We start from the raw sequence: 27781 nt of genomic DNA, 5'->3' as shown, positions 1-27781 counted from the left end.
GTTTCCAAACACTTACAGAGTGTTGTTAAAAGAAGAGGTGAAGATCTACAAAGCACCTCCTTCATCTCATGAAGCTTGCACCAGTTTTGACATCTTAGCCTTTATGGGCATTTTTACAGAGATCTTTTACTCACTGTTTGCAAGCATTTTGGGGGTAAAATGGGTAGAATATCCCTTTAATGTGGCAAGATAGATGCCACTGTAAAGCATGGCCTTTTCCTTGCCAACAATCTCGCACTTGCATCATTCTCTGGCCTGAACCTCTAGTTGACGCACACTCTCTGTGTCTGTGTGTGTGTGGGCTTTTAGCGACAGCGGGATCAGTGTGTGGGAAGCAGCAACATCAGGCCCATTTTCAGCTTTGTCGCAATATGAGACTTCGGAGTGAAGAAAGACATAGTGTAGGTGGGATAAAAAACAGAAAGAGAGAGAAAGTGATGAAGTGCAGATTTCTTAGTCTGAGTCATGGCTGAGTTCAGCAAATATATTTGCTTGATATAGTGGGTAGCCGTGATAACTTCGGAGACTCCTCAACTGTTGTTCAGGAGACTTAATGGTGATTCTCTTAAAATTCCTTAAGAGAAACAGTGTAGGTCATAAAGGAGACAGAAGATACAGGAGAGATAAAAAAAAGATGAGTGTTAACTGCAGATAAAGAAGAGTAGTATCTTGGCAAATCTGAGCACCTGTATTAAAACTTAAGAGGAGACATGTGAGATTGAGTCTTTTTCTCAAGAGAAACAGCTGAGCAGCAGGAGACTTAAACAAAGTCTCCTTTGTCTTTCCATCTGATCTTATTGTTGTCTAGGAGAAACTACAGACATGTCTCCTTTTTTATTTTGCACAGGCACGTTTTTGTTTATCAACACACAGTGTAACTGTAAACAATGTAAATGTTCCCTCAAAGATACAGAAAAGCCTTAAGAAAAGTGTACATTAGTACCATTTCATAACCTACGGTTTTAACCCCTTAAATGGCCAGGGCCACCCGCCAGGCCCAAAGTATACATACTTATATAACCTAAGAATAACTCAACCAGTTAGCATTGAAGTCCCTGTAGTTACTGAATAATAAGCCTTAGTATGTAACAAGCCTGGGATTTTAAGGGGTTAATATAGAAAACTAAAATAAAATGCATAGCATCAATGTAATTAAACAAGATATAACTATAGCAAAATATGGCACAATTATGTTTCCTAAAAGAGGTACTAAACTGTCTCACGTCACATGAGACATTTCAGTACCTTTTTTCTGAGAGTATGTAGAAGTTAGATATATGGGGGTGGAAAAATGCACTGATGTATCACGATGCATCGCTCTGAAGATGGTTGTTCAACTGCATTGGCTTTGAAATAGTAGCATTGATTATACAAGCTAGGAGTTTTGTTTTTATCTGCATCCACTACTGTGTTAAAAATATGTAAAATATTTCATGATAAATCAATCAGTAGAAATGCTTTAAAATTACTTGGAATAAAATGTCTTTACGTTAGCCTACATTTAAAGGAAAGAACTGGCTTTCTCCTGTAAAAATTGCCCTTTTGGAGGCCCTTTACCCTTTTTTTTCAGGCCGTGATGATTTGTGTATTCTGGGTGTATTTCCGTGTATAAAATCATTCAGAGGGGGTCCTGAATGGCACAGCCGTCTTATCGTTTGCCCTATCATTGGGCGAGCATGAGTTTGATTGCCACCCTCCTCCCCCAGGCACTCAGTGAGATGCTAGCTAATGCAGCTGTATTAGCTAATGTAACAGAATTAGCAGTTGACGTTCTCCTCCAAGCGTGTTGAGCTGTCTAATAGCATTATGTCAGCAGCTAATTGAAAAGATGTGGTGGAGCTTCACATGTTTTAGAGAAAGCACTGTGTGATAGAGGGAGACCTAACTAGCAGGTGGCACTGGATGCAACTAAAATTGAGGACAAAAAAAACATCTAAGTTGTTCTAAAACAGTCAAATTGAATCATAGTTGAGGAGAATTTGAGGTCACTTCATGTGACTAGTATCTGTATTGTATCCTGATAAGATTTTAGCCACATGCATTTACACTTAAAATGTGTCTCTGGTTAGTCAGACTGGCATCCGATTGCTTTGTGGGAATGAATGTGCAGATCTGCTCATTACGTGGCAACCAAAGCTGTTTAGATATTTGAATGTTACACGGTTCCTGTGAGTCGTCTACAGTTTGTTTTGCACGGTGATGTCTGTCCATATTGCTATTAAGCATTTCTTCCTCGCAGATGCATATAACGCACCCAGTGACGTACTGCATGGGGAGGAGCTTCAGTTGTACTGGGAGGGGTTTTGGTTGTTGATGGTTGTTTAGTATGTCTTGGTTGTTGAGTATGTCTTGGAGAGACAGATGCATTTACGCTGCTATGTGGCTCAAATGCGTCTCAGACCACCTCCTGAATAGGTTTGAATGATTTGTATCTGTTTTAAATGCATCTTGGAAGCACTAACACTTGCATTTTTAAATGGCTCAGTATTATCCAGATATAATCCTGATACTCTAGACATATGAAGTGACCAACTGCAAACTAGGTCTATGATGCAATGAACTTTCTTGTAAAAAATCTTAATTGAATTGAACCATTGTCAGGTCAGAAACCCCTACAGGTAAATTGTTATCTGGTTAGCCTCTTCGCTCTTAGCTAATCTGACTAATGACTGGGTAGTAAACTCCTATAGGTAAAATGAACAAAAGCCAGTGTTTCAGTTTACCTGCATGTTTACAGTGAATTAGCATATGAAGCCTATCATAAAGCAGTAATGTAACGTCATCGCTGAAGATGTTAGCTCCTACCCTGCAATTTCCACTGGCTCTTTTCCAGGTGTGAAATGTATTACAGTGATGAATGTTACTCACAATGTGGCAGAAGATTGTAGCTGTATTTACTGCATGATTAACTGGGTTTATAATTAAAGCAATTGCAGGTTTCTGAGATGAGTAAACCTGATGTACCATAGAAATACTGACTAGCTTTTTAATTGGGCAGAGACTTTGATTAAAGAGTTGATTGTGGCTTGGTTTGTGAGCAGATTTAGTACAGTGCTGTGGGATGCCTCCTCTGTGACCTGTCACCACCTCCTCACTCTTTATACGGCTCAGAGAGACGCTCAGAGCACCAGGCCACTCTGCCACCCCTCATTACTGTCACCGCACACATTCATTAGAGGAAAAATTCATCGCAGCCTTTCCTACATGGTTAAATTTGGTGCATATGCAAATTCAGTGGTATGTCTTTGTGCACTAGGGCTGTCAGATGGGTTCAGAAATCAAATATGGCCTGTTTGTTTGTCAAGTATTAGAAATAAATTAGAATTTAAATACTTGAAAAACATGATTAAAACAAGAATATACAATAGATTGAAAAGAAAAGAAGTCAAAATGTTTTAAACTGAGCTGAAAGCCTACTCGGAATGCTTGAAATTGGGCGTTTTTGGCCCAGATTGCAATGAAAGTAGAAGTCTGTAACTGGCACAGGTGGTTGTGATAGCTGTGTAGCAGCTAAACTTACAGCTTACTATACTACCTTATAAATATTACTGTTTAGCTTACCATGCCACAAAGTGTCCAAATTTAGAGTGCTGGCTTATTAGAAAATAGTCTGCCGTCTGAAACAGATCATTTGTTTACCTCATATGAGAATGTATTTTTGCCCACTAGCATTAATTATCTTATAAAGTAAACATATCTCTTCCTTCACTGTGCACAGCTAATTAAAACAGGCTGATTAGGCAGAGATATGTAAATATACTGGTTGTCATGACACCACAGAAACACTTTATTTAAAAAAAAGCAAAGAAAATTGAGTTTACTGTGAAATAGGCCTTTTGAAACTCAAAAATAGTAACATACACTAAAAAAGATGGTTCTTCAAGGGTTCTTTAGTAAAGACAGTGGTTCTGTATAGAACCATGAACACACAAAGAATGATTTGCATGGTTGCATTGTGAAATGTTTCCTTAGAAAGATGGAGGATGTGTTGTATATGGTTTATTATATACATATGTATTGAAAAGAGTTCTATATCGCACCAAAAAGGGTTCTGCCATTGTCATGATGTCAACCTTGTTAAAAAAGAACCCCTTTTTATAGAACTATATACAGCATATTCTCAGTCAATCTGAAGAACTATTTAATGTTGCACAGAACGATTTAAGGATGCAAACAGTTCTTTATGTGTTCATGGTTCTATACAGAACCATTGTCTTTTTAAAGTGTTTTAGACGTAGCTTTAAACAAATTTCCTATATGAGGATGTGCATTTTTCATTGGATTTAATTCATATTTCATTGGATTCAGCTTTTTTTGACAGGCCAGTTGCACACCTCAGTGTCTTGCTAACAGCAAATTAAACCTAGTAAGACCTAGTTCATTTTTGTTCACTCTTAGCCACATTAGCATGTCTGGTGCGTATAAATAAGCGCAGTCAATTGGATGTGGTTCAGCTGGCCCAAAAACTGTCCAGCTGAACAGCTTGTGATTTGTTGAGCTTTTTAATACACATTAGTCATGCTAACGTAATGAAATGCACTAGATATTGCACTAAATGCATTAGATATTGTAGTAAGTAGGGGAAATCTCCATTTCAGATGAATATCTGCATAATAGGCAGGGTTCTATGTAAAATATTACTTGATTCTAATGTAATAAATATTTAAACTGTTCTGTATTTAGAAGCTAATCTAAAAGCATGTGGAATTCCCAGAGAAAGATGCTGGCATTCCCTCACACACGTGCACACACACTCACACACACAGTCACAGGGGACAGCGGGAGCGTGTCCGAAGAAGGTCGGCGTGACTCCCTGCCATGGCTGGGCTGCTAACATAATTGGGCAGAGTGAAATGTGGTGGGTTGACAGCGCCCAAAGCTGCCTTACTGCTAAACCACTCTTTCCAAAAAACATGAAAACGAGAGAAATAGAGAGGAACAGAAGCACCTCTCCATCTGTCCTGCCTAGAACTGTCTGACCTGTGACGCAGGCAGCACACATTTGTATACATGTATACACATGGGGCAGTATGTATGCTCATGCAAATGGGCCAGATGGTATTTATTTTTAGGAACATCTGAGTGCTCTTGGGTTTGGCACAGAATATACTGTATTTTGCCTGGATCGTCAAAGCACATTTACAGCGTCTGTGGAAATCCTTGCTTTTAACCCATAAAAGTCCATTAGTTATTATACAATTTAATAGTAAGTACTCAGTTATTCAAATTATTACAGTTTTAGGGATCATCTTACTGATAAAAATGCACCGATACCAACATCTGATGCCACCTGATACCTGATTTTTGCTTAACATAGGATTTCAGCTGCTCATCAGTTCAGGGTCTCTTTTGTCGTATTTTTCATTTTATAATGTCACATGTTTTCGGTGGTGACAGGTCTGGACTGCAGGCAGGCCAGTTTTAGCACTCAGACTCTTTTAATATTGAGCAATGCTGTTGTAATACGTGCAGAATGTGGTTTGACATTGTCTTACTGAAATAATCAAGGCCTTCCCTGAAAAAGACGTTGACTGGACGGCAGGATATGTTGCCAAAATGTGTATACATATCGTTCAGCATTAATGGAGCCTTCATAGATGTGCAAATCACCAATGCCATGTGCACTAATGCACCCCTATACCATCATGAGTACTGGCTTTTAAACTGTGCACTGATAACAAGCTGGAGGACACAGTGTCCATGATTTCTAAAAAGAATGTTGATTCGTCGGACCACAAAACACTTAATCTCAGTTAATTTTAAATGAGCTTGGGCCCAGAGAAGGCAGCAGCATTTCTGGATCCTGTTTACATATGCTTTCTTCTTTGCGTTCAAGAGTTTTAATTAGCATTTGTGGATACAGCACCGAACTGTTTTTATAGACAATGTTTTTCAGAAGTTTTTCTGAGCCCATGCAGTGATTTCCTCTACAGAATCATGTCCGTTTTTAATGCAGGATCACCTCAGGGCCCAAAGATCATGGCCAGCAAATACTGTTTTTTGGCCTTGGCCCTTACATACAGAGATTTCTCCAGATTCTCTGAATCTTCTAATGTTATTATGTACTGTAGATGATGAAAAGCAAAAGTTCTTTGCTATTTTACATTGAGAAGTGTTATTCTTGAATTGTTGCACTATTTGCTCGCACAGTCTTTCACAGAGTGGTGAACCCTCCTCATCTTTACTTCTGAAAGACTCTCTGGGATACTCTATTTATACCCAATCATGTTACTGGCCTGTTGCCAATTAACCACCAGGTGTTTTTTTAAGCATTACGCAACTTTACCAGCCTTCTGTTGCCCCCGTTCCAACTTTTTAGGAACGTTTTGCTACCATCAAATGCAAAATGGGCATATATTTTTCAATAAACAATAAAATTTCTCAGTTTCTTCTCAGTCTTTGAAGCATTTTCAGTGAAATATAGGGTTTAAATGATTTGCACATCATTGCATTATTTACATTTTTCACAGCGTCCCAACTTTTTTGGAAATGGGGTTGTACATCGCACTCATTTACACTAACTACGGAATTCTAAGTAGGTTGCTCAATACGGTAGTGGTATCAGCAAGTACTAAAAACATACTCTGTGTTAAAAATATGGTATGAATACCTCACTAACAGTTACATAAGCATTTACGTTTATAATAGCATGCAAAGTTTTTGAAATAATTGGTACTTTTTTATTAAAGTACCATTAAATTGATTAGAAATTATAGTCAATACATTGAGAATGTGATAACTTTACATCCATCATAGAATCCTCCATTTGCAGCAATCATAGACATTTTGGTTTGCAAACGTTTGGCATTCTAGCTTTTAATTTATTAAGATATTCAGGGGAAATTTCAGCTGGCACCTTCTATCACTCTTCCCAGTTGTGCATCTGGCTTGTAGAGCATTTGTCTTTGATCTTATGGATAAACTGATCTTACAAGATGGTTAATAGTGTTGAGATCTGGTGATCTGGTGTCAAACACAATCTTCAACATTAACAGAGATTATAAGTTGCTTGTCTAACATCCCTGTAAAAATAGTTCCACACGACCGACATTTTCAGTTGATCTGCTGTTGGTCAAACTGTTTGCTCAAGAGTGTCTGTGCTGACCAGCATAGAAGGGTGAAAGGAACATATAGTGGGCCAGGAAAAAGACTTTTTACTAACCTAATTGAACAGAATAAAATGATTCAGCTATGCCCATACAATAACAAATATTTCTCTAATAACCCATTAGCTTTTAAACATGTTAATTAAGGATGGGCTAAGAGATTTGCCATTACGGCATTGGAGTAATGGCTGCTGAAAATGGAGTAATGATTGTTTCAAAGTTGACAAATAACAAAAGCACGTCAGAAATGTAAATTATGTTTTTTTTTTTTCTGCAAAAAAAACAGTCTATATGCATTACAGTCCTTTTTGATCAAAGTTAAATCATAGTAAACTTCTGCTGGTATCTTAGGCTGTTTAGAATTCACACGTTCAACTGAGTTTCTCTGGTTGTTTCAGTGAGCTCTGAGTTAGAAGTTATTAATATCAAATTATAACATTTTATCGCCAGTGATAATGGTGATTTCTAAGAGTTAATTCAACTTAGACAGTGACATGTTTTGAGATTGTCATGCTTTGGAAAATTCTTATAGCCACTGTTTTGACATCTGTCATCTAATGTTTTGGAAATTGTAGTCCAACAAGACAGGTCCTTACCGGTGCCTGCACACACGTCATTCTCGAGACTAATGCTAATTGAAGAAGTAAAAGGATTAGTTGCGGTTCTCAAAAAAGTCAAAATAATTGTCTTTCCATGAAAGCAGATTAATGGCTTAGACCTCTAGGTGCTCCACTTCTTTTCTGTTCTGTGTCATTCAACAAAAATATTCAGTCAGCAGCTGAACTGCTCACATTCACAAGAATATAATGGAGGTGTCTAAATGTGCAACACATTGTGTGGCACAACTAATTTCAACACTTACCATTTTTGGAGTTTAGGTTTGATGGGTGCTGCTGAAAATGTTAGGAGGCATTTTGCACTGTGCGTTAGTTGAGGACAATAAAGGACTCGAGGGTGCACTATTTTCTGCCTGTTAGTGTGACATCAGCATGGTGACCTGGTGACAGCTGGTCCAGGGGTAAAATACTGCGCAAACTGATGGAATATGAAGGACCTTGTGATTTTACAGCAGTGCTGTCTTGCTTGCTTAAAATTGTACACTGTGGACAAAACTGACATTTGCATATCATCACTGTCAAATATGTACAAACTTATACATGTCTGTACCTACTCGAAAGTACAAGGACAGCCCAATAGTCCAGTGGTTCTCAGTCCTGCCAGTGCTCTGCACTAGAGATCTGTACAGGACATTTTTAAGTTCCACTCATGCAAGATTTCATCCCTCCCTGCCAACTTGCACAGAAAATCTTTTCCCTTTGTCCCACTTCTGCCTGCAACCAAAAAGTTTTCGCCATTATCGCCGAACACACTTTGTTTTTTTTTCCAAAACCCAACGCTGTTTATGAAGCTAATTAACAAGCCCCTCCTGAGGCAAGTTGGGTGTGTCAGAGCAGGCAGGACAATAGAACATACAGGGCAATAGTACTCCAGGACCAGGATTAAGAACCACTGCAGTCCTATCCTTTCATGCTTTATTTAGATAGATGATATGTCACAGGACTCCCAAGTGGTGCAACATGTGATCATTGGCACTATTTCTGGGGCATCGCAAGTCCGATCCCCAACAATTCCACAACCATCCATAGCCGGGATTCTAAGAGAGCATAATTGGCTTTGTGCTCTCTTGGGGGGTAAGAGATGGTCCTCTCTCTCCCCCATCATTCAGCACTTTGGTAGCCAGTGCAGACATCTGTTAGCTGACATAAGAGAATTGGTAGTTAGTGTTCTTCTCCAAGCGCATTGAGCTGTCCAGTAACATTGCCTTAGTGGCACTTCGAAAACTTGTTGAGGCTTCATGTGTCTCAGAGGAAGCACTTACTTCACTTTAGCCTTCACCCTCAGTGGCAGGCATTGTGTGATGGGGGAGACCTAGCAAGCAAATGAAAATTGAACATGACCATGATGGGAAAAAAAAATATATATATATATATATATATATATATATATATATTATTATATATTATATATATATATTATTAAATATATATATATGTGTGTGTGTGTGTCCCAAAAAATCCCAAAAATACTCAAAAAGGCATGTCACTATTTCTGCTTTTGCTCTAAACAAGACAGCCAGTTATTTTTGTTGTTTATTATGTTTATTATTCTTCATGAAAATGATGAATTTGGCTAATACTGTTCAAAAACATCGAACCTAGTCTGTAGAAACAGCACAAAAACATCTTATTTAAATGCGTTGCACATAATTGAGATCATTCGTTCAGAATCGTATGAGTAACTAAAGTAATGAAATTCTACAACAAAACTGTGATTACAAGAACTGAAACTGTAATATTCTCTGCTTTCTTACAGGAGAATGTAATGACTTTACTGTAACACGTTGCTTTTTACTGCATTAACCCCAACACTGAGAATGTTGTTAACACTGACAGCATTAGTGCATGCTTAGTGCATGCGGAGCTACTTTTGCGTCTCCTTTGGGTGTTGCTGAGAGGAGGTATGCAAGATGATATTTACACTCTACTTAATGCCCATTCGTGTTTGTGTGTGTGTGTGTGTGTGTGTGTGTGGGTGTGTGTGTGTGTGTAGGTGGACTGGCGGTGGTTAAAAAAAAAGGTCTTTGTTAGCGAATGATGAAAGTAGCCACTGTGAAATCTCCACCACTGTAATTACAGCCACACTGCAGCACAGCACACATAAAGAGCAGAAAGAGAGTGAAAGGAGCTGGCATGCTGCCAGTCTGAGCATATTTCATGACGTGTAGACGCACAGATCACATCACCAGTTCCCTTTGAACATGTTCAAAGAATTAATGCACGCATTATTAAGAAGATATGTGTTGTTTAAAATCGTCTCATTTTTTGTATAGTTTCAATAATGTATCCTTTAATAGTGAAAACATTCATCTGCACTATTGGCTTATTGTGAGTGATAATATTTATACATTTAAGTTATGTCTGGGGCTTTTTAAAACATGCCAGACAATAAAAATAGCCTTAACCCTTTAAGGGAGATGCAAAACAGTGACTGTTACTGCTGTTTAATCTGCTCGTCTCAGTGAATCGCGCAGTTTATCAGTGCTGTTGTTGGATTTATTCAATATGTAAAGAATGAGATCTAATAAAGCCAAAAATGTCTACCTTTTTATTTTGTTTGAGCAAATCCATGACTAGGGACACATATCACACACATCAATAGTGCTGTATTGTTTCTCTGATTAAACAAAAGAATATTGATTTTTATGCTTCAGAATCATCTAACATATGAATGATTGTTTTTATTAACCGTTATATCTCCCAGAGATAAATCTGTGTTAAATCTCAGCTTTTTGAGTATGGCTATATTGCTTTACGTAATACAATCAGTTACTGCACCACGTATAAAAAATCTAATGATGTTCATCCAGAATGAGAGAGCAGAGTTAGCAGACAGTGCATCAGCGGTTTAAAGTGTCAGTCATATGCCAGTGTATCTATTAAATGTTATGTCAGATTCTGTTTAATGTATTACCTCAAAAATTCAAACTAAAAAGGGCTAATCATTTTGCATGACTTCACCATTCATGTCGTGTACATGCTGCTTAAAATATCAGCACCGACGACTCAAAACACCATCCTGCGTCCCTGGAATCTACACACTTATACGTTTCTCAGAATGGTGAGATGCTCAGTTCAATAAGGTTTACTGAACAAATCAGGCAAAACCTTTCAAAGACTCACATATTACTAGAAAAAGATAAACAAAGATAAAAACAAATATAAGAACATCCTTTGCACACCTTTACCACTAATGCTCAGACTTTGCCTCATTCACACTTGTACCCTTTAAAGAGTAATTTCTTTTACCAAAATGCACACATTCAAATTTGCTATGAACATCCTATTTAACAGGATGTGATGTCCTCAGCATGTATGGCCAACAACTGTCTGTTCATGTAAAATTTGGCTGTGGAGTTATAGAGTTATAGATGTAGCCAGTGGTGGCACGTCATTTTACTGCAGTAGCAGCCATGCACGCATGAAGAACCAGTTTTTTTATGCTTCCCTCGAGCGCTATGCCACAAAAAGTGTATAAAATAAACCTTTTTTGACATTTTCAATTCACAAAAACTGAAAACTTGACTGTAAAACCAGCCAAAGCTGATATATTACTCAGCTTTCCTGGCAATGTGTTGACGTGTTCATACATGAGCCTTCCAGGTAGTTTTGTAGGAATTGTACTTGGCCTTGTACAGGTACATTTCTGCATCAGTCTTAAAAGGATTTCGACTCTGGCTTGTGTTCACACTGAACCCCTTTACTGTGTAATGACCACTAAATGATCATGTGAAATGCATGTGGGAAAGTGCCTTTACTATAATGTAAGTAGAAGAATTAAAAATATGCATTATCAACATAGCTACAGCCATAGTGGAATGATTCAGTTTCTCTTCCTCTGCTCTCTCTGCAGATCATCGCCTATCAGCCATATGGGAAGTCAGTAGACTGGTGGGCTTACGGCGTCCTGCTCTATGAGATGCTGGCTGGTCAGGTACGTTCACATCTCTCTCTCTCTCTCTTCAGCTTTCTCGTCAGGTGCGTCAGTTTCCTCCTGATGACTCACCCTAGGTGATGAGCACTTTTTGAGCCGTGCTGAATGGCCGTGATTGCAGCCCCACCGCGACAAAGTGGACGGCAGCCTTAATGGCTCGCTGTGCTGCTGCCCAGCCATCTCCAAGTAATTACAGAGTTTGGCTCTTTGGCCAAGCGTAGAGCTCTGTGCTGCCCAGTCTGCAGTCCAACTCATAAACCCAGAGCAATCACCACTCCCTTAAAAGATCCTAAAATGGTTTTTTGGCTTGGACGAAGGGTTCTTGGAAAAACCTCCACCATTATGTTCACACTAGGACATCTCATTTATAAATATTGTTCAAAAACAGCTAAAATGAAGAAAGTAAAGAAGTGCTTTATGGAGCCAAAAGTGCTCCAGAGGAAGCTTAGGGCTGCAAAAAATATTTGATAATATTTGCAGAATTCTACAATAAAATAAACAAAATATTCTAAAACAGAAAAGCCATTAGAATAACTGACACGTGTACTTTTATAAAACTACGCACTTCTGTGGGAAAACAAATACTTACCAAACTAACTCACCACTAGTAGAATGCAGTTGCCAGCTCTGCGCTCCAAACTCACTGAAGATGTGAGACATTCCCAACTGAAGGCAACAGCATCGCCTTGCAGGTGCATTCCAGAGAAGTTTATTAGTGCTCCAGATTGCTATCAAGCATGTTCTCAGTTGCATTAATTCACTTCTAAATGAGGGTTGGCTGACCAGAGCTGTAGGAAAAGTAGCAATAAAGTTCAGTATAAATCAGTTTTGAGTGGCTTAAAGACTTTATTCACTGTTCCCAGACAAGAGCCGAGCAAAACGTTGCTTTAATTTTTATGGTGACGGTTAAAAAGATGCTTACAAGACATTCCTTCAGCTCTCCTGCACCGCTCACTACTGTGATTTGGCAAGATCCTTGGATTAGCAGTTTAATACAATTTGCTATGTACGTTTTATGTAAAAAATTATTAATTAGTGATTTTTTTAATGTCCTGTAGTATTTATTTATTTATTTATGATCATCTACATCTGGTGTAAGTGCCAGCTGGATGAGGACCAGGTTGTTATATGCCACTAAAAATATCATGTGGAGGACAGCACCACATTGTTATATATCCGTTACACAAGGCGCTTGGCTTTACAAGGTCTCACTTTGAGTGGAATTTGGATGCTGTGGACAGAGAACAAGGAACACTTATAATAGATTCATGGCATGTTCTGTGGGTCTGTGTGTCTGCTGCACTCTTTATGCTCTGTCTCTCCCTTCATCATTACCTCTCATCATTTTGTCTGAAGGTGAGTCGCTGCCCTCTTCCTCACCTGATATGTGCTTGCATTCTCCCTTTAGTTACTGAAGGAATGACAGGGGGTGGATTATCATTACAGACAGCTTTAACTGCAAACTATTATTGCAAAATTAACTGTTAGAATAGCCAGCTGTTCAGCTGAATGCTCAGTTATCAGTACTGTTACATGTTGCCTCTTTCTAAAAAGAGCAAGCCACTCACATTCTAACTAATTTTCTAAAGTACTGTCAGTGTTGTTCACGTATATGTTCACATACATTCTCCAAGTTAATGATTTATTGCTCATGTTGACAAGTCCTCAGACTGCAAAGCTATGGAAGTTCTCCAACTTCTACAGGGTGAAGAATTTAGTCAACATGTCATCAGTTCCACTCGTAATCATGGTTGAATTTCATAATTTCTCACAGACAAACTCTTGATTTTCACAATAACGTTGGCTGTCACTTGTTTTTGGCATCTGTACAAAAAACCCAACAATTTTAGGACCCCTGCAACAAAATATCTACCTATGCTCATTAATAAAAATCATTTTAAGGCATTATCTACAATAAAGTTTGTTAACTAGAGGCAAAATACAGATGATGCACAAGTTTATAGCTTTAACACTCAGCTTTTATCACAAGCTCTAGATTTAGTTGCCTATATACAAATAAAAAAGGTAATCGCAGTCTGTGGGCATTCCTGGGGAAGAAAAACAAATGGATATGGTTTTTCAAGAAGGTATGCCAGACAGTAAAACAACCATGAAGCAGGACTTAAATAAACTGTGGAATTTATAAAAAATGCATTGATGCCCATAACGAGGCAGTATCTGTACCTATTGTAGTTACTATCTCTGCCTTTGCTCAGAACAAGACACATTCACTTATGTTTCATTAACATTATTAATGGCTAATGTGAAATCTCAAAAATAAAATTTTAATGAATAAAATGTAATATTTACAGATCTATTTCTTAATGTGATTTGGCAGGCCCCCTAGTGGCCACCCAGCTGATAGAATAGAAATTAACTAGATTAACTAGAACACTGTTGGCTCTCTGTGTGGGAAATGTTGTGTCACTGTGTTGAGCTGCTAGGAAGAAACAATATGTGAAAGGAGAGAGATGAGAACCCAAAGAATGGATCCTAGACCAAATCAAGCCCAGATAACCAAACTGAAGCTCTCTTACTTTGGACATATTCTGAGAGGAGCCAGTTCATTGGAAAAGACCATTTTGCTTGCAAGAGTGGAAGGTAAAAGAGGAAGAGGACAACCAGCTACAAGATGGATTGATACAATCAGAGGAATCATGAACCAGCCATTGAGAAGCCTGAAGACCCAAACAAAGACAGGATATTCTGGAGAAACACTAATAATACTGTAATACCATAATAATACTGATAAAACAACAATAATAATAACACATTACTAAATTTGACTCATTACTACCAACACTATTTCTAAAAGCTCAAATCATTCTGGAATAATATAAATATCACAGTGTATCTTTGTACACCAGCTTTTGATTGGCTAATGTTTTTCATCATAAATCAGATGGTTAATGATTTCTTGAAATTTGAAGAAAGAAAATATTGACAGTCTCTTAAGCGCAGAAAGAGAGAGGTTAAATAAGCTGATGGCGCTTTCACATCTACCATGTTTGGTGTAGACTACCCAAACTTTTTTTCTTTCATTTGGTCTGTTTTGACAGGTGTGAATGCTCCACCTCTACTAAAGTCCACACCAAAGAACAGCATCAGTGCACGTCAGTCTGCATAATCTGCAGACTCTTGACAGAGGCTTATTTCGTTCCTGTAGCAAAAGCTGTTGCTTATAATGGCAGATGAGGAATAGCAAAGAATTTGCTTTTGTCACTTTGCCCATGAAAAAGTATTTTTGGTAGGTTGGAACAGACATCAGCGATGTCATAAAGCGGCAGAGATAGGTATAATTTAATGTTATTACCATATTACCATGATTGGCCAGTAAAAGATTAAGTGTACTAGGTGTACAAACAGCCGAAGTCCAGATCTTCTGATTAGGCCTGAGTTTAAGGACCTGTCTGTTGACTTTCGTCCTTTGAAATTTTGCCAAAGTTAGACCCTTCTTTTCACTGCAGAATGCACCTCAGCCTTTGTTTTATCTTAACTTAATGACTGTAATGCATTATTCACTGGGCAAGACTACCTTTAAAAACACAGTAACAGGCTGTAGGCAGACTATTTAAACAGAATGCACCAGGAGTGCAAACACAAACTCAAGAACATATAACTGTTCTGGCAGCCTTTTGTTCCTTTACTTGTTTTTTTTTAACAGTTAGTAGTACATCTCAGACTCCGTTTGAGTAAATATTCTGCAGAGGTTTTCTTAATGTCATCCATCACTGAAGTGCTGAATGTACCAAGAACTAATTATGATGACAGCAGTGAGGCTGCCCTTGGTGTTGCCGGTGGTCACAGAAAATCTTCCCACACAAAATTTAACAGGAAATTTCAGGACTTATACTTTTAAAATTGGATTTTTCAAAGATTTTATTCTTGCCTCCAGTTATATTGTTTATTTTTTTTACTTCCTACTTATTCACTTAATTTTATTTTATTTATTTATAGGGAAGACCCACTAAACCCTCTAACCCTTACCCTAACCCTAACCCTTAGGCCTCATTTTCAGGCATGCCATAGTACAAAATCAAAATCACACAAAATACAAGAGAAGGTGGAGAGAAAACAAGTGAATAAATAAAATAAAATGTATTAATAATAGTAATAACATAAAAATTATTGAAATAGATTACAGCAATTAATTTAAACTACTAAAATATAGTATATATTATACAAAAACATAAAAGAAAAAGACAAATAAAATCAGTCAAATTTATCTCTAAAAAATACTTAATGCTCTGACAACTGAAATTTTATTATTTAAAATATTCCAAGTGTAAGTAAGAGCTTTTTCCCCAAATCTGAATTCACTCTTGCCACCACAATGCATAATCTTTATATGTGATTTATACGTGGTTAATATTATTTTTGTTACATTTTTTGTTTCTCTGTTTATGTTATTTTTATTTGGCCATTAAGCTGCATTTTGTATACAAGGAACACTATATAAATAAGTTATAAATGAGTTTATAAATGATTATCAACAACTGCAGTCCAGTCTGCAGTTTAATAACTCAAACCAGCACACTCCCACATAGATGCATTCGCATGCTCGTAATGACACCTACTAACTTAAGTAGCATCTGCCTCATGGGTATTGATTAAACTGTTTTAATTGCTTCTTTTTCGACCATCAACACAGCTTCTTTTTCTTTTTTAACAGGCCGCCAGAGCCGCGTTTAAATCACACTCAGCCCATGTGCTTTCGAACAAAACACAAAACAGTTGCCAATCAATTTCATACAAAAAAATTCTGTTGCCAAGGTTACCCAGTTGGCTTCCCTTGACGCCCGAGTCCAATTACCCAAACCAATGAATCTGGTTATGCAATCAGCAGGTTCTTTATGCCGGCTTCATCTTTGACACCCCCATCCTGGAAGTCTTTGCAGTTATGTAATGTGTTCTTTCTCCACCATGGGGTGGTCTGTTACATATCTCGTCTTTGCGGTTTGGATGCCAACTCAGAAAAATGTCCCAATGTTTGCCAACAGCCTCCGTTTGACGGCGAGGATGAGGACGAGCTGTTTCAGTCCATCATGGAACACAACGTCTCCTACCCAAAATCCATGTCGAAAGAAGCTGTGTCCATCTGCAAGGGGGTGAGTAATGTAGCAGCTGTCTTCTTAACCTAGCTAGGATCAGTTTCATCATATAAGAAAAAACTTCCACCAAAAGTGGAACAGGCTGCCGGCGGTGCTCTGTAGGCGACCCTGCCAGTCTGCAGTGATAACAGAGGAGGGTAAAGTTCAGCAACCTTGCTGAGTTACATTTATGGCATCATAGGCCTTCAAAGAGGGAGAGACAGTTATTTATTATTTCCCACCCCAAATTCTTTGGTGATATGAAGCTGAAATCAGCCATTTGCCAGGTTCTTGTTCAGATTCTCCCATTTCACTCAAATGTTTTTTTGTTTACCATTTCAGGTGAAATGGGACATTTAGCCAGCTAGCTACCGCGACATCAGCATTCTACTAGTGATTTTTTATGCTTGTTATGAAGAAAATGACCAAAGTATATTAAAATAACATTAAACTAAGATAAAATGAGGGTTATTCTAATTTTTTTAACGGAGAAATACTTACATTTGTGGGTTTCTTTGATCGCTTGCGCAGCCATTTTGTCAAGTTTTTCTTTTCTCATATCACTCCATTTGGAGTGTGCCCTCTCTGTTTGGAGGTCCATGTAGCCCTAACACTTCACCCTACCCCTCTATCTCAACAGAAATTGGGACACCCTACCCCTAGGGTTTGCTTTTATGTTTAAAAGCAGAGGAAGTATTTAAACGTTTAGCATGGATTGGAAACCATTATTTTCAAAGACTGTGAAAGGACTTATGGAGTAATCTCTTTTCTTCTTCTGTCCCTTCCCCCATTCTTTCATAATCTCCACACATACACATTCTCTCTCACAGCTGATGACCAAACACCCCTCTAAGCGTCTGGGCTGTGGTCCAGAGGGGGAGAGAGATATTAAAGAGCAGGCCTTCTTCCGGAGGATTGACTGGGATCGACTGGCCAACAGAGAGATCCAGCCTCCATTCAAACCCAAAGTGGTGAGTGTATGTGTAGGTGAACATGCGTACATGCTGTTAGTGCCTCAGAGTATGTTTCTTTATCTTCTGTATCTATATCTATATTCTGCATTTTTCAATACGTCATTATATCTTGAGTGATGCTCCTCAAACCAATAGATTCATATGCTCAAAATGACATTTTGTTAGTCTCCCCTGACAGAATACAGGGAAGATGGTCAACAGTTTTTACCTCAGATGAGAGGAATCAAAGTTAATTTGTGAGGCTAACCAATGCCACATCCTCTACAGAGAACAAAAAATAATATTAAATATGGCTTATAAATATTTTTATATGTTAAATTCAGTAAATAAACAGTATTTGTGTATTACAATATGGAGAAGTGTGTTTTCGGTAGAGGATGTTAACTTACTTTCACCTAGAAAAACAAGAAACCAGGGGTGCTGGAACTTTTGCATATGACTGTAAATGATTAAATATACCCAACTAGATCTTGCCTACTACCTGCCCAATTGACTACCAACACAATCCCGATTTGACTTGGGTAGCATGAAGCTTTCTACAGCATTATGTGTGTTCTTTCATGAGGTGAAATAAATAAACTCAAATCATTTTACTGGGTGACTTGGGTCACTAAAGGACTGGGTCTCTCTCTCTCTCTCTCACTCTCTCTCTCTCTCTCTCACTTTTCCTTCTTTATTTCTTTTCCTACACTGTGTAGATCCACAAAGGGTCTAAAAAAAGACAGCCCGAAGCTAAAAATATTTACTACCATTCAGTTCAAAAGCTGCTGTCAAAGCTCATCACTCTATTAGGTTTGAGTGAGGCTTTATGAATAGCAGTGCTGTAAGATTAGCACCAGGGGCCAAACCGCTCCATCCAAAGAGGCCGGAAAAGGTTAGAATTGGTCTCTTCAGGCCCAGAACTGGTGAGGGGCCGCTAGTATGGGTGAGAAAAAGGAATGGCCTTGATTGACCTGCTGTAAATGAAAGCATCAGAGAGAAAGCCTCTGTGTATTTTAAGGCTCGTGTGATGTTTGTGTATCAAAGCCAGGCAGTACTCTGTGGGGTGGACTTCCGCTGTGCATGTGGAGGTGTGTGTATGTGCCTGCCTGCGGCTCCTGTGGTGAGTGTGTGTGATTTGAGGGCAGAAGGTTTAAAGGGTCCGTCTTCCTCCCTCTGTGCAGGGGGTTTCTCCGTTCTCTCTGAAAGTCTTTCTTCAGCCCACCACTAATCTGGACACAACTGCAGAAACATTCAAACACAACTTTAACCTCCGCATACAGACCACTCTATTCACTAAGCTTTCTGCGCTTATATATATTCATGATATACATTGTTGGGAGTGGGCTTTACAGATACAAGAAATAATAATGCTATGATTAATGATTAATAATGATTAATAAAACCATCTCTCTCTCTCTCTCTTTCTCTCTCTCTGTCGTTCTCTTCCCTCTCTGCATCTCTCTCTCTTTCTGCTGCTAATAATAATAATGGGTGCTAAGGTGTTGCTAGGCTGTTGCTATGGCATCCCAGGTGGTTACTAAGGTGTTGCTAGCATACTTGTATGATGATGACATATGAGGAGTTTGGCTGACTGTGGTATGATAAGAGGTAGGGGTATAAAGATTATGTATTTTATATAAGTGGAACGACTCCGTAAGTGGAACTGGTCAAAAAAGCATAAGCAATGTATTTAGGTATAAGCTCTGCAGTTCTGCAAAGTTTAGTTATTCTAGCAAGAAGGCTGTGGGATGAGTAGTGTTAAAATGACTGTAGAATAAAAAGAAGAAGAAAACAGTAAGTTCACTTTTTCAAGCCAATTTAAAAAAAACATAATAAATAAATAATAGTCTTGCTTCTGTGGCTTCTGATGGAATATGACATACTGTTATCTATGGTAAAGGATAAGAGTATGTTGCAAAGCTAAAAAAACGCAGTAGCCATCTTAAAGCCTGAATTTTGTCTGTACTGTTGTCCATTTTTATAGATAACAGAATGTCAACGCAGTGTCACAAACCACATAAACAACTGAGGCAAGTGAGTGATGAATTAGGCATGCAGTACGCACAATGCTACTTTGTAGGTGATTGCGTCCATTACTTGTTAGCTACATTACCTCACAGCACGAGCACAGACTTAAAAACCGACAATCTTCCTGTAATCCTACTTTTTGTCAAGAGTCTCAGTCTCTCCCTCGCTTCCTCTCTCTTTCCAGTGTGGTAAAGGAGCAGAGAACTTTGACAAGTTCTTCACACGCACCCAGCCCATGCTGACCCCACCGGACCAGCTGGTCATTGCCAACATCGACCAGAGCGAGTTCGCCGGCTTCTCCTACATCAACCCACAGTTCATCCACCCGTCTGTACACGGCAGCGTGGTATGAGGACCCGAATGCACCTAAAACTCCAAAACACACAGCGCAGGAGGCAGCAGCCTCCGCCACTTTACAAACTCAATAAACCTATCTATACTGTTGATGACCCTTTATCAGAGCATATTGGAATGGAGGCCAGCTGGAAGGGGGGGGGACTCTTCGAATGGGTCCAAACAGGATGACAGCACTAAAGCATGTTTCTGTATCTATATGGCGCAATATATTTAATACATGGCAGCATTTCTAAAGTTCTTAAAGGTTCAGAGACCTTAGAGCAATGACAGCTTCACAGTCTGTTGACATATCTGCTTAGGCATATCATGTTGTTTCTTCGTTTATTGTCTACGCAATATAATGTGGAATTAAAACTACAAACACAGCAGCAGGATCTTCATGTCAGGGTGAGAATTAATAGCCCAATCTTCAACGCATCAGCTAACTCTGGGGCAGTGGTCATTGTCATAAGACAACCGTACAGCCAGTTGGTAATTGTAATATGAAAATGCTGGTACTTTCCATCATGGGCCCACGGCACCCCCCCCTTCCACAACCTTGCCATTCCATGTGTGTGAAGCATGTTGACATGAAACAGGTTTTTGTGTCTTAGACTTCCCTTCCCTCTTATCTACTGCCATTTCTAAATATTCTTGAAATATATATACATATACATACATATATATATATATATATATATTTGTAAATTTAAAAAGTACAATCTATTGTTATAGGAGTGCCAAAATATAAGTGCATTGAAAGATTTTATAACTCTCACTATATGCATATATGAATTTCCTACTAAAGCTCTTATAGATGTTCTTTGTCCTGACTCAGACTCCAACACACTGTTTCCTGGCTCTGTTTTATAGCATGATAGTTTCTCGAGCTTACATTTTATTCATGATGACATTCGATTCGTTAGGAATTGTTCTTTGCATCAGTCAGCATGCCATATACTGTACATTCAAGGCAGACTTCCTATAATAATGAACAGTCAAAAATGCACATAAGGGATTTGAGTTTTTACAGCGAAATGGGGCAAATTGTGTGCATGGTTAGTCTTATACCAGAGCTTATTTGCCTGGTTCATACTGACTGCAGTGATGCATCATGAGGAGCTATTTCTTTTCTTCATGGTGCAGTGGATGCTTAATGCAGAAATGCCCAGAGCAGCTGTGACTCTGAATGATCCTGTTGCTTCCGCCAATGCCGACAAATGGGAAAAGTCGGGATAGATAATTGAAACCCTCTAATCAAATCAGTCTTGAATGAATCAAGGTTTCGGGTTGATTAGTTGAGGCTGCTTTATACAAAGAATAGAATTGACACGCCAGTTCTTCAAGGGTTCTTTAGTGAACAGTTATATACCAGCAGTTATTTAGAACCATGACAACTAAAGGCAGTTCCGTTACAGCACGATACGGTTACTAATCCAAACTCACAACTATCCAACCCTGGTCAAGTACTAGTTTAAGTCTGTTTCCTATCACATAACAGAACTGTGAAAGTAGGCAGGATTATCTGGAGGTTGTTTGATGGTCACATGGTTTCCAGATGCTAGTGTTAGCCAGGCCTGGGTCATCAAGAATTTGGTGGGCCCCTATGTGGCTACCTTTTTTTTTGTTTGTTTGTTTGTTTCGGAATAATGTGTTTGAATGTTCCAACCAAGCTGAATAGTCTGGGTCTTGTAGTATATAAAACTAGAATCAGGTTATCTAGTGGTTCTAGAAACAAACCTCTTGAATGAAATACTTCTGTTAAATATGAATGGCTAATGTAAAGTTACATTTTATTTGTTGGCATTTAAAAGAGAATGTTTACCTGCCCTGATTACGTAAAGACAATAAGTTGCCAAACAGTACCTTTTCCAAACATGCTGTGTCCCGCTATGGCATGATAAAAAGTTATGGTCTATTGCTCACAGAAACACAGTCATTTTACGTACAAAATATTTAAGCACAATATTTACCCCAGTGAAGACAAAATGAATTTAAATTGGACTACCACAGCAGGTGTGGAAAATGTTTGTGGACCGTTTATATCTTTCAGTTTGGAGACAGTTCTGTAGACAGTTTGGAGAACCACTATTGACACCAACGCAGCAACTTTTGCTTTAGTTTGGGCTGATGTTTTTTACTTGTGTTTGGTTCAGGAAAAAGGGCATCCTTTACTCTGTCAGGCTATCAGGGGTCGCTTGAACAATTGCTAAGCGTTGCTTTGAGGGAAAAATAAAGCGGATTTTCAGGTACGACGTGGATAGCGTTAAGATTATGATCGGTCATAACGCAAGGCTGAAATTAGTTCATTTTTTTCTATGCCACTAGTAAAGTTCCTGCCGAGAGCCAAGACTGTTGTTTTGATTTTGTCATAACTTGGCTTGGGCTCTTGGCCACACGGCCGTAAAACCAATGATCCGGGCCTGCTGTTGACTGGAAACACAAACAACAGGGGAAACTATGGAGGAGCTTCAAGCTCTGATTTAACACTTACTCTGCATTTGGTTTTATGTCTAGAGCCACAGTCAGCGTTTCTAGTTAGCTAGTGTTTTTTAAAAATGGATTGTCATCTAACTCGAGTGACACGATTGTGTTTGACCAGTCAGTGGTCTGCATCATTTCTAGCTCCACCAACACGTTCCAGCTCAGATGTTTGGTACCCCAGTAAGACAGGTAACCAAATTCAGCATGGTACAGTTCACGAGGCAGAATAAATGTCAACAAAATGCATGAACACAGATTTGTAACTGTACTTTACCGCACTGCCTGTTGGACAACTGCCATAAAACCATAAGACCTGTAACCTTTCTTTTGGTACTGTTTAAGGCCCTTGCTGCTAAGAGGGTACACTCGCTATGTATGCATGGTGGCCCATCAGCTATCAAGTGGTCTAAATCCGACCAAGAATTTGTCGCTTCTTCATGACTTACTGTAAGACAGACTTACTGTAAGAATGAACAGTCATAGATGGACTGAATGGAAAGACCTCAGGGCCTGTGGGGCATTTCTGTTTTAACCAGTTTGCTATAACAAAATGCACAATGCAGTTCTATGATGCATGCTTAGTTCTCTGTTTGTAAGGTCCATTAGAGAACCCAGTAGGGAGGCAGTGATCTCCAATATCAAACCCGCCTCTCTGATATTGTGAGACCAAGTGTTTATGTACTTTCTGGTGATGAATTCTGTGTTCTACTATATGCTTTGACGTTCTTTTTCGAAAGCCGTGTTTCAATTATTATATATACACATAGTATTTCTTCACTTTTCAAACAAGCTTATTTTTTCCTGCACATATTTTTGTTTGTTTTATGTTTATTTTGTTTTTTTTCTCTGTGAATACTTTCATGTCGAGAGCTATGTTTACCGTTACACTAAAGGAACACTATATCAACCTTTTTTTGTTTTGTAAATGGCTGTTTCAGAAGAGAATTAACGTTAACTGTAGATTTTATACCAAGAACTTGAATGTGCTTTTACTAACTTAGATGGTTCTGAAATTTCTGTATGTTTTAGATGATCTGATAAAAAGGAGACTAGTTTGGCAAAAACTTTCATAGCTTTGGTATTGGCAAAATCTTGTTATATATGTATTTCATGTATCTACCCATACTTTTCGTTCGTGTTTATGAGGCGATATAACTAAAGAAGAAGAATCGAGGTATGAGCACACCATTTGGACTACGTTACTTGCCTTGAATCGACCAGCGCTCCTGCGAGTATACATCATTGTGTTTGCTTTCACTGTGTGCATGCGAGGGTGCGGGCAAATCAGAGCATGCATCTCAAGTGTCGCATGATACAAGAAATAAATAAAAAAAATCCTCTGGGAATGGCCGTGTCATGCCAAGTGCAAAGCCCGTCCCATCCTCTCTCGTGCTGTCGCTTTCGTTCCCATCTTCCTCTTTTGCTTGGCCACTGGATGGAGAACTAGATTAGGCAGTAGTTAGATTTAAATAGTACTAAACCTGCTCTTAATTTCCCCAGATAGGCTAAATTTTTCATCTTTGTAAATTTTTTCTACCTTCACTTGTGCCAAAATACCAGTGGATATGAATATGGGAAACACAACTAGACAACCTTCAGCTATGACCCATCAGGTACTTCACTCATTCTCCTCATCCTACATACCTCAGAGGTGTTCCTATCACACTCAAGATCGTTGAATTTGGGGTTTTCCATTCATGTGCCAAAGTTCACGGTGAAGCCTCCATTACTGGATTTGACCACTCTGTTTTTTTCATTTACACAGACACAATTGACCTGTACGTGCTCCATCCGCAAAAGCTTTCTTCTATAGCTACTGGGGCGCGGTTGGACAAGCTTTACAAAAACGTTGGCCAAAATCCAGTTCAACCTAATGATTTTGGAGTCACTACATCCCATCCGACACCAGAGAGCAAAACAATAACGCAACAAGAGTAATATGAACAGATTATAAGAATTTGAACTAGCTTATCGTTGGGCTAAAGTATTTAGATTAACCAATGACAACCGATGACTACTGTTATTGTTATCAGTATAACAATGGAAAATAGTAACTACTGTTAGGAGCACAGTGAAAATAAGAGTTAAGTCCATCAATGTCAGTGACTACTGTGAGAAGCCTATCATGATGATCTGTTAGTATGAATATGAGAAGAGCTCAGTGTATAGTGATGCAGGTGAAACCATGTCAGTGATTAAATAGTTTGAGTCTGTGCAGACACCAGTATCAGCAGGACGCTCCATGGTGGTCAAACTGGTCCAGAAGACTGGCGAGCAGAGGTGCCCAATCAAGGCAGATGAAGCAACAGCATCAGATCGCACAGGATGGGCAGTTATCCAGCTCGGGAAACAAACACACACAGTTCTGTTTGGGGTGACTGAGAACAATATAGTGTAAACAGAGTGTAGCAGTGACTCTGGCAGGTGTAGCTATTGCAGCCTAGCTTAAGAAGGGAGAGCCAGAAGGTAACAAAAACTCCCTCCCTCAGAGGCCAGCGCCCCCCCCGCTCCACCGCCAACAAACGACTAAGCAAGTGAGAGCAACAGGACGACATTCTCAGTTTACCATAATACTGTGTGCAAATGAAAACTTATTACCAAAGGCTTGACTAAACAAAGCCTAGACTTAAAAACTGATGCTGTGTCTGAGTCCTGAACACTGACTGGATGGTTATTCCAAAGCTGGGGGAGCTTTGTATGAGAAGGCTTTACCCCCTGATGTAACTTTATTAATTCTAGGTACTAACAGTGAGCCAGCACCTTGTGATCTAAGTAGACGTGACGGTTCATGTTAAGGGATATTTTAGCATACAAACCTAGAATACAGGCTTTTATACTATGCATTTCCATTGCAGCAATTAGTTCATCTGCTAAGGCTTATGTAAGAGAAATAGACACTCTGCTGTAAATCAGGAAATGACTACAAAGAGTAGTTAAGGTAGACATCTGCTAGCCATGTGATCAGTCATTAGTCAATTTAAAATAGGGAAAGTAGAAAGGAGACAACTAAAACTGAAGAAAGAAAGTAAACCACACACACGCTTGACTGTGTTGTAGCTAATCAATAATAGGCTTGAAAATAGCATTGTGGCAAAGTCACTGTTGTTTCCAAAGCCTAACATTAGCTTGATTACAGAACAACAAAAACGCTACACCTAATCTATCCTAACAGAGTGACGTTTCACACCTCTACATAATAAATATCATTTTAAAATAATAACCCACTGTAAATGTAGATATTTTGATAATTTGTGCTACAGTTTCTCATTGGATCAACAGAGATGTTTGCCATCGTTCTGTAAAACTTGTCCAGACTTGCAGCCATATCTAAAGACGTATTTGTGGGCAGAGCATGAATAGGTTCCTTGGTTTGGGTCTCTGGTTTTTCAGTTTCTTCTTCATTGAATGACATGAAGGTTGTGCAGAATGTTTAAGGACGTTTCTTTTATCCAGTGAGAGCCGAAGGACTTTAGATTTTTTTCAGTTACTAATATCAGATGGTAGATTATGCCAGTGTGCCCCGTATCATCAAGCAAGAACTACAGTGTGTCTCACATTGAGAGTCTTTGGAATTCTATTTAATATTTCAACACGTCAGATAGTGCATACTTAAAGTCTCCCTGGATCAATGAATATAGAAATATGTCATATATCTTCTTAAGAGATTTTAGAATTGCAGTAAATATATTGTCTGGTTATTCAGAAGGTATTTTAAATGCACATTTGAAATATTATTACTTAAAAAAAACTAACAAAAAAACTAAGGATAATATTATTGTCATGAATTTTATCAGAAATCTTTATTGCACTGATTACCAGTAGATCAATGAATCCGGGACAGAGTTTTGGTTTGAAAAAAGTTTTTTTTCCCTTCTTGTTTTCCTTTACCCAGTTTTTGCAAAAGTTTGTCCCTTTGTTCATTGTGAAAGATACTGTGTATAAATAAATGTCAAAGAAAAGCTGTCTCTGCCTTTTTTTGATGTACCTTTGAATTACAGCTCAACATGAGGGAAGATGGACACGACTGGCCTAATGATCACCTCACCTTTAGGGTCTGGCTACCTCAATCCCAGCAAGCCACCACCAGAACTCCTCCCCAAGCTTCTCAGAGTTCGCTTATGGATAGATGTTTTTATTACTAGGTAATACACCATTTGCGTGTTTGAACTACTCCTGGAAATGAGGTGGGGCTACAGGAGCGAACTCTGAGAAGCTTGAGCAGGGCTGCTGACCAGTGATCTACTAAAAGTCACCACAGCAATGGAATGCATGTAGCTAATCAACAAGAACAGCTGTTTTTCTGAGATGTAGCTAAACACAAGTCCTAATTAATTTTATTCATTAATCCCAGTTTACCAAGTGAATTAATTCAAGTTTGGGTGTAATGTGCATTTGGCTCTGAATAACGTAAAGGATCATCACCAAATAAAAAAAAACATAGGATGACTCAGTGATTTACTGTAGTTTCCTCCATTCCTTATAAGTCTGTGCTTGCAAATCAAAGAATTTCAGTTTTTTTGCTTGACTCAACACACCTGACCCAGCTCACACTAGTTTTAGAGCCTTTTGTGAGCTGGATCATGTTAAGTCATGGGTTTTTTGAAACTGGCCAGTGCTGTGGGTCAGAGAAGCAGGATTAAGAAAACACTGATCAATTCTACACTCTTAAATGTAATGGCTCCTAAATTGTGGGTTACATGGCTGTAAGGATTCTAGGAAAACATTTTAATTGCTGTAGAAACTTTACACTATGTTGAGGTCCTTAAACTTCAAATATTATTTTTCATGTTCTCACATCTCATTTACTCAATTGAGAGGTTACCTAAGGGAGAAGTTGACTGGTTTTTCAAAATTTCTACATAACTCAATTATTGAGATGTGAACAGTCATTCAGAGGAGTTTGATGATGACTTGCAGATATGAGTTTTCTTTACAGTGGTGGTGATAGGAACCAGAGGTTGCAATGTCTGCAACACAAACCAGCAGCTTTATTTACTGTCCAGCAACCAGTGATCCTAAACGTGTCTTCTGAGTTTCTATATGCAGTGTTGATGACATTGAAACAGTGATAAATCTGCATGTACCTCTCCAACATAATCATAAACAATGTCTCAGGCATCATGCAGCATATCCATAACCACTTCGCGTGATGACTTTTCTGTAAGGAGACTCAGCAAGCTTCTCCAGAACAGAGAACAGCATTTCACATCAAACCACTCTGAATGGTTTT

At 38.7% G+C, this 27781-nt stretch overlaps 1 protein-coding gene across 2 annotated transcripts in view; it reads left to right on the top strand.

Annotated features, from left to right (window-relative positions):
* Positions 1–26514, top strand: part of si:ch73-374l24.1 (protein kinase C alpha type) — a 238113-nt gene extending 211599 nt beyond the window's left edge. For both annotated transcript variants that reach the window (XM_036589207.1, XM_036589208.1), the window contains 4 exons: positions 11577–11657; positions 16658–16765; positions 17578–17718; positions 19916–26514. In XM_036589207.1, the coding sequence (XP_036445100.1) occupies positions 11577–11657; positions 16658–16765; positions 17578–17718; positions 19916–20083 (498 nt within the window). In that variant the 3' untranslated portion in view covers positions 20084–26514. The remainder of the gene's footprint in view (positions 1–11576; positions 11658–16657; positions 16766–17577; positions 17719–19915) is intronic.
* The last annotated feature ends 1267 nt before the right edge of the window (positions 26515–27781 follow it).

This window comes from Colossoma macropomum, unplaced genomic scaffold (genome assembly GCF_904425465.1).
Source record: "Colossoma macropomum unplaced genomic scaffold, Colossoma_macropomum, whole genome shotgun sequence".
NCBI lineage: Eukaryota > Metazoa > Chordata > Actinopteri > Characiformes > Serrasalmidae > Colossoma > Colossoma macropomum.
Note: the sequence above shows the minus strand (reverse complement) of the source record. Positions and strands in the feature narration are given on the sequence as shown.